The 8168-nt window shown below is 37.3% G+C and overlaps 1 protein-coding gene across 1 annotated transcript in view; it reads left to right on the plus strand.

The window, feature by feature from the left end:
• The window catches only part of LOC104168622 (nucleosome-remodeling factor subunit BPTF-like), a 45896-nt gene that overhangs the window by 37457 nt on the left and 271 nt on the right, over positions 1–8168 (plus strand). Inside the window, exons 20-27 of the mRNA XM_009709275.1 lie at positions 761–909; positions 1304–1427; positions 1919–2142; positions 3385–3604; positions 3840–4726; positions 5473–5555; positions 7412–7637; positions 8064–8166. Of these exons, the coding sequence (XP_009707577.1) occupies positions 761–909; positions 1304–1427; positions 1919–2142; positions 3385–3604; positions 3840–4726; positions 5473–5555; positions 7412–7637; positions 8064–8166 (2016 nt within the window). The remainder of the gene's footprint in view (positions 1–760; positions 910–1303; positions 1428–1918; positions 2143–3384; positions 3605–3839; positions 4727–5472; positions 5556–7411; positions 7638–8063; positions 8167–8168) is intronic.

Below are 8168 nucleotides of genomic sequence, written 5' to 3' on the forward strand. Positions count from 1 at the left end.
TCCTGCATTTCATAGTGCAAAATTAGAAGCTTTATTTTTAACAATATGGAATGAAGCATGCTTTTTTTTATTATCTAAATTATACATTAACAAAACAACTTTCTTCACAAAAGAAAAAAAGCTGCTGTTCCTAGTTATTAATGCCTACATCTGCTCTTCACTGATGAGCAAGAGTTTGGCTCCAAACTAAGATTAGCATTTTTAGTTCTTGCCTCAAGAAGGGGGCTTAATATTTTGAGATTTGTGAAAGTATATTGAACAGAAAAGCTCAATTATCTGTCTCCATTATACTTAGCATTTGAGGAAATCATGAAGGCTACTAGTTTTGTATTGAAATTTCTTAGATGACAGAAAGAGCATTAGCCATTTTCTTCAGCACCACAAGCTTGTAGGTGAAAGGTGTTTAAACTGGTCTCCTACACTTTAATCAGATTATAGCTTTTAATGGTTGTATAATACTAATTTGTGGCACCATGTCAATGCAAGGACTTATTTGCAGTTACCATCAAACTGATCTTTGTAAAAAGCCTTAAGCTGTTCTAAAATACCTATTTCTTAACTTAAAATGTAGTTGAACTATCAACAAAGTATAATGCTGCTTCTTTTTACAATATGACAAAGGATCTCCCGAGAAACCTTGAAAGACTCAGAGGTGTTCTAGAAACCTGGAGACTGATTTCTAAATGCCACCCTGGACTTGCATTTACTTCTTTTGCTAGCAATTACGTCATTAATGAATTCTCAATTTTTCTTTAATTAGGTGTTGTTCAAGTTCAGCAAAAAGTATTGGGTATCATTCCATCAACTACAGGTGCAAGTCAAACATTTACTTCATTCCAGCCAAGGACAGCAACTGTAACCATTAGGCCAAATACCACAGGGACATTAGGAACAACAAGCACTTCACAAGTAAGATATTTTTCTGATTATTTAATACAAAAAATGTAGGTGCATGTATTTTAAGTTATTGGCAGGTATTAAAAGTTTTTTCTTTGTCTAGTCACTTTTCAATGTTTTTGGCTCATCTCAGCAATAGTTCAGCAATAGTGTTTATGGATCCTCTATTCCAAGGAGGTACAACAGTTCTTTCCAATTGGAAAATTAATAGTTTAGAACTTGATAAGCCTTAGCAGTGTGGTCATAGATGAAAAAATACTCGATCTGCTTGCATCTTTGTAATTTCTTACTACATTTAAAACAAACAAATACACCAAAAACCCCACAGAAAACCAAACAACTTCAGGGTATAACCCAGTGGCTTTTTTCACAAGCTTACATATGCTCTCCTTTTTGGTCTGTGTAGGTAGTGCAAGGAACACCACTCCGCCCTGGTATGACAGTAATACGGACACCACTTCAGCAGTCAACGCTTGGAAAGACCATCATTCGAACACCGGTAGTGGTGCAACAAGGTATTCTTCCAGCCAGTAGGTTCATTTTAATATTTAAATTTCCAGTGTGAAATCCATGGTTTGTTTCTTCATAAATACTTTCTGTATCGTATGTCCCAATGCAAAAATACTCCATTTTGATACTTCTAGCAAGTGCCTTCTCTGGCTTTTGAATGTATTGGTTGCAGGCTTTGTCAGTGTTGTTCATCACTGACACTGGGAAATCTTAAGTCCATTCATTTGAAAACAAACAAAAAAGTTTAGGATAATTGTGCATTGAGAAAGCCTTTTTTTTTAAGGCAAGCTAAGTGTTTGAAGTACTCTGTAAGTATGTGAATTGAATTAAACTAGAAAGTATTTTGCAGATATTTTTCAGTCAACCACACAGACAAATGGTTTGTAAAGAAAATTTATGTGCAAGCTTCTCTGATTATACATTATTGCAAGTTGTTGTGACTCAGAGGTTTGCTGTGCTAATGGTTAAAATGTTGGAAATGTGTTTCTTATCACAAATTACTCTCTTACAGGTCAGACACAGCAAGTGGTGACTCAAATAATCAGGGGTCAGCCTGTCTCCACAGCAGTTTCTAGTACCAGCACAGCTTCTTCCAGTGCTGGACAGAAGACTGTCACAAGTCCTGGAACACCACCTCAGCAAGTACAGCCACAAACCACACCGCAGCCCCCTCGCCCCCAGCAGGGTCAAGTGAAACTCACTATGGCCCAACTGACCCAACTAACGCAAGGACAGGTAAAATATTGTGCCGGTACTTATGATGCATCTCATCAAGACTTTGGATTTCAGCGGTGTAGTGTATCTGCTCATAAATTTATGTTTTGGCCTTCATTTAGGATGACCAATTGCATAATTACAGACTGAAAGAAGCTTAAATAGCATATGTAAAGTTTTAAATATCACTTCCTGTTGTATTCCCCAGTAATGTAACTAGCATCAGGAAAGTTTAGCAGTATGGAAAAAAGTCTTTGCATTAATAGCAGGAAGGGACAGAATTATTTTCTATAGCCTATTTTGTAAACTTTCAGAATGTAATGTTCGTTCCTTGTCTTTTGATTTTGTGTGAAGACTTAGTTTTCATTCATGTTATCCAGAGACTCAGAGGAAAAATTACAGTATCTGGAACTGGACAAGGAAAAAGTTCTTGACAGCTCCTGCTCAGATCATGAAGGTCTGTTGGCAAAAAATAAGTTTAGAGTCAAGCATAGGGTAAAAATAGACTTCTGTGAGTTACCACAATACCTATTCTTCAAATTATAAATAATGTATATAAGTGATTGTAATGTACAGGCTGCTTGTTGCCAGAAAGGGTTTTTATATTTCCACAGTTCATTTCCACAGCAAAAGACTCGGGATTTTTGTAGGGACCTTGTTCTGTTCTATGGGTTCACAAAGTGTGGAGTTATGCGTGCAGGTGTTGCGACAATACCCTACCTTCTCCATCACTGAGTTGAGAGTGATGTCATGAGCTGCCTAAATGTCAGCTTTAGCAACAGAAATTCACAGTACATTACAAATTGAACAGTCAGTCATGAAAGCTTACAACTGGGTAGGATCTGATACGCGGTTAGGAAATGTTTTCAGTGCACAGAACTTTTACACGAACTGTTGGGATTCTTGAGAAAGTAATAAATAGTATGTCTAAAATTATCCATGTTCTCTATGGCTTGTAAATTGTAGGAACAAAGATGTTCTATTTTAGCTGCTTTCTGGCTAGGGTTCTTGTCAATATTTGGATGAAAATACATGTAAGTAACTCCAACCCAGTAATCTGTTGGTGATAGAATTGTTGAAAGAGTTATTTTAGTATTTCATGATCTCAGATGCTAATTTTGGATTTTAGGAATGGATTTTAGGAGTATGATATGTGGCAAAAGTATTGAATTCTGAAATCCAAAACTGTAATTCTTCTGATTTTCAGCAAAGTCTGTGGAAGAATTATATCACTAATACATCAATATTAACTTTTTTTTTTAGGGTGGCAGTCAAGGATTAACTGTGGTAATTCAGGGACAAGGTCAAACTACTGGTCAATTACAATTAATCCCTCAGGGTGTGACTGTAATACCTGGTCCAGGACAACAGCTTATGCAAGCAGCTATGCCAAATGGTACAATTCAGAGATTTCTTTTCACCCCACTACCAGCAGCTGCTACTACAGCTAGCACAACTACAACAGTTTCTACTTCAACCTCAGGTAAGCATTGTTCTGTTTGGCAGGGGAAAAAAGCTTCAGTTTCAGTTGCATAGGAGTTCTTATGCAGTTGGAGAAGGTCTGTTATTACAGTAAATTTATTGGAAGTGTATTATAACTTTAGAAATCTCTTGAATTTCTGCATAGAGCTTTACAGTAGTTCTGAAATGTTCAAATTAGTACAGCTCATAGACATGTCATTTGAAATGAATGGAATAATTGTTTTTATCCTTCACAGCTGCTGGGGAACATAAGCAAGGTCTACAGGCACAGCCAACATCAGTGCTGCCACCAGTTCAGCCACAGCCTCAGAGTCAGCAGCAAGCCCAGACTCAAGTGCAGAATCAGAGTCCTCAGCCTGCGCCGCTGGCCCAGCCACAGGCACCTCAGCCAGCACTTCAGCCTGAATCTCAGACCGAGCCTGAATCTCAGACTCCGGCGTCTGTTGACTCTCCAGTCACACCCGAAGCACAATCGTCGAAATCTCCAGTTCAGTCTCCAGCACAGACCCAGGCTCAAGGGCAATCTCCAATGCAAGTCCAGAGTCAGCCGCAGACTGCAGTCCTTCCACAAGGCCAGTCCCAAGTCCAGCCTCAGCAACCAGCTCAGGTGCAGACTACAACCCAACAACAGATTCAGATGCAGCCCCATGCTCCCATACAAATTCAAGCTCAGCTGCAGCAATCACAACCTCAGGTTCAGACTTCAGTCTCAACCCTTCCAACTACTCAAAGTTTAAATCAGGTTCCTGTGCAATCCCCAACTCGTCCTCAGCTGCAACTTCAGCAGCCTCCAACAAAAGTTATTACAGTGCCTCAGCTTCAGCAACAAGTCCAAGTTCTCTCTCAGCTTCAGTCACATGTTGTGGCTCAGATACAAGCCCAACAAGGCAGTGTGCCCCAGCAGATCAAGCTTCAGTTACCTATTCAGATCCAACAAACTAGCCCAGTACAGGCTCACCAGATTCAGAATGTGGTAACAGTTCAAGCAGCTAGTGTTCAGGAGCAGCTGCAGAGAGTTCAGCAGCTCAGGGAGCAGCAACAGAAGAAAAAGCAGCAACAGATAGAAATTAAACGTGAGCACACCCTTCAGGCTTCTAATCAAAGTGACATTATCCAGAAACAGGTAAAGTTAACAGAAGGAAATTAAAACTTAATGAATGAAACAAATCTCATTTTAAATGCCTGTTCTTGTTAACAATGTTAATACATTTGATAGGCAGTTAATTTAATTCTTTCAAAGTTAGTGCACGATTGCTTTTGGCAATTTAATTAAATATTCTAAGTTAATTCAGCACATCAAGTCAATTATACCATGTTGCAGTCTTCTGGCACCTTGACTCAACTTACCACTAGCTGCTGGGACAATATATCTTTATTCTCAGTTTAGGAAAGATAGGTTATAGATAGGAGAGCTGATGTTCAGAACACATGTACATTACTTTCGTTGCCTGCTATAGGAAACTGAGGTTTCAAAGAGGTATCTGAAATGTAATGCTGTTGGATGGCTGCGGGGCTTAAAAAAAATACTTGTATACATATATAATAGACTCTGACCATTTTTTAAGATAAACCAACCAGGCACTGAAGAAATACTGTCAATTTGCATTTAGTCCCTGAGTTTAAACTCAACATAAGCAAAATGTCCTACTCTGGGAGGGGTGTTACTTTTCAGTTTCATTTTCAATTTTCAAATAATTGCTTTAAACAAGTACTGTCCCTGATAAAATCAGTTTTATTTTGTCACTTACTGAAATAAATAACACTTTAACTTTTTCTTTAACTTAGGAAATGTCCTGGTTCTCCCAGTAATGTTATGAAATACAGACTAAAGTTTTCATATTTTATTTTGGATTCTGTGTCATCCTACAGGTGGTTATGAAACAGAATGCTGTCATAGAACACTTGAAACAGAAGAAGACACTGACTCCAGCTGAGAGGGAAGAAAATCAGAGGTGAATGTGCATCATAGTGCATCTTTAGATGTGAAAGTTTTACATTTGTAACATCTTTTAATGGTGATATAATAAAACACTGGTTTGTAAAAACTTGCTTGAAGAAATCTTGCTATTTTAACCAATTTTAAAGTAACGCACAAAAGTAACCTTCATGATGATGTTATTAACTTTAGTTGAATCCTGTATATTCTCAATTTTATTTTGATGATATGTTTTTAAAGTGAAATGTTGTATTGCATTTGTTTGGAGCTGGCCAGAGTTTTTAAATTCAAGGTAAAAACCGTCCTTAAAGGAGCACAGAATGAAGAATTAATGGTTCTGTTGCAAAAAAGCCTGGGTTTTGTTCGTCCTTTATCATGGCAGTTTATTTCCATTCTTGTCCACTGCGCATCCCACTCTACGGAAAGAATTGAAGAGTTGGAAGATAGTGCTGTTCAACAAACTGGGAGATTTTGTGCTTGAAGCTGCTAAACACAAATTTGGAGTGTTTGACATTTGTCTTGGGGTTATTTTGACTCCTTTCGCTCATGTAGTTGCTTCTGTTGAATAATCACAAGTGTGTGTGTTGTCAGATAGTAAGAAAAAGAATAATGTTTTTTATAAAATTTTTATCATCAAGCTTAGTTGATTACAACAGTATCACTAGGTGCTACTCGCTTAATGTTCACAATTGCATAACAAATAAGATGTGTTGTCATATACTCTTCATTTAATGGTGTCAGACAGCCAAATTGGTATTTAGACTGACAGAAGTCCAATTAAAAAAGTAAATAAATAAAATTAGTCCTAACTAGCTTGGTTCAGGGTACAGCTGTCTTTCCATCTCACTGTTTTTCTTCTTCTCCAAAAATAGAGTTTGGGTATCTTACCTGGTAAAAAAACAGACTAAACCAGGTAGATATAGTGCGGGTAGAAAGAGCCCGTAAATGGTCCTACAAAACAGCTAGCATATTACATATGTCATCAAAATACAAATGTGTATTAAAAGATGATATGTCTGAGTCTAAGACTACAGAGTTAGCAGCGGCTACTTGTCCTGGCCATTGCTATTTTGTTGTTTGCTTTCAGCTCATATGTCAGTGGGTTATTTTTCATGGTTACTCTGGCAACGAGAAGCATTTAGTTTTCTAGTGGGTTTGAAATAGAATTAGAAAGGAAAAGTAAATTCAGAAGAACCAAAATACATTCATTTTCTAATTGAAATATAAAGCAAAATAAATGAAAATTACAGAACAAGTGAGCAGGAAAAGTGATTTATAGTTCAGTGTACAACAAGCAGATGAAAAATTAATCCTGAGTTGTCATTAGTGAAGAAATTGGGAACTGTTTTATAGTGAATTCTATACATTGAAAAATATTTGTTGGTCCTTGTGTCAAAACATAAAAACTTAATAATATTTGGTGGTCACTGGAGGGTGGAAATATATGTTTTAGAAGAAGTTACAGGCTTCCAGCTTGCTTTCATCCTACATCTGAACAAACAAAATTTAACTCTTTCAAACATGTTTGTGGAAACGGAATTGAGTGAAAATATCTATCATTGTACTAAAGCCTAAGCTTTGTTAGGAGTTTTATAGAGGAAGAGGAGGAACAATTAGTACTCGGATCAGTTAAATGAAATTGGGACTGACCTTCATGAGCCTAACTAGGGACTTTATATCTCCCAGTGGTGTTCTAGTAAATAAGTATGAGTGGGAGCAATGTGTATTACAAAATTTGCCTTATACGTCTTAAGAAATGTAATAATTTAGCTTGCAACTTGCAGAAACTGGAGAATTAAATGATTCTGCATTCTCAACTGGGGATAAATAGGCCGCTCAGCACAATGTACTTTTTCTGTATTTCTTTCCCAGAATGATTGTGTGCAACCAAGTGATGAAATATATTCTGGATAAGATAGACAAAGAAGAAAAACAGGCAGCTAAGAAACGAAAGCGAGAAGAGAGTGTAGAACAGAAGCGTAGTAAACAGAATGCTACTAAGCTCTCAGCTCTGCTTTTCAAGCATAAAGAACAGCTGAAAGCTGAAATATTGAAAAAAAGAGCACTTCTAGACAAAGATCTACAAATTGAAGTGCAGGTAAGGACAGTTATTCTCAAATATTAACTTCATTTTAAGCTGGGGAGAACATTTCTGTGCTAATCTTTATCTGTTTGCTCAGTGAGATTTTAAGAAAACATACAGGAAGAAGTTGTGGATGCATGGCTCTCTGCGAAGCTATTATATGCCCTTTTTATGCTTCTCATTTTTCATCTAGACTGAAATTACCTTGTTTCCTGAAACAGCTTCTGATAAATTACAGCCAGGGGGTCATAGTAGGCCAAGAGTGTCATGCCTAATGTTTTGTGAATTGTAGGTTAAGCGCACATTAAAAAACTTACATATTTAAATGACTTTAATTATTTTCTTTTGGTTGAGCACGGGGATTATGTCTAGATTTTAATCCTGTCCTGGAATAATCATACGAAGTGCCTCCCTCTCTATTTATCATTTAATATACTTCAGGAGGAGCTAAAGAAAGACTTGACTAAAATTAAGAAAGAAAAAGAAAAAGCCCAGGCCGCTGCTGCTGCAGCTGCAGCTGCTGCAGCCGCAGACGCAGCCGCACGC

Source organism: Cariama cristata, unplaced genomic scaffold (genome assembly GCF_000690535.1).
Source record: "Cariama cristata isolate BGI_N322 unplaced genomic scaffold, ASM69053v1 scaffold1731, whole genome shotgun sequence".
NCBI classification, from domain to species: Eukaryota; Metazoa; Chordata; class Aves; order Cariamiformes; family Cariamidae; genus Cariama; species Cariama cristata.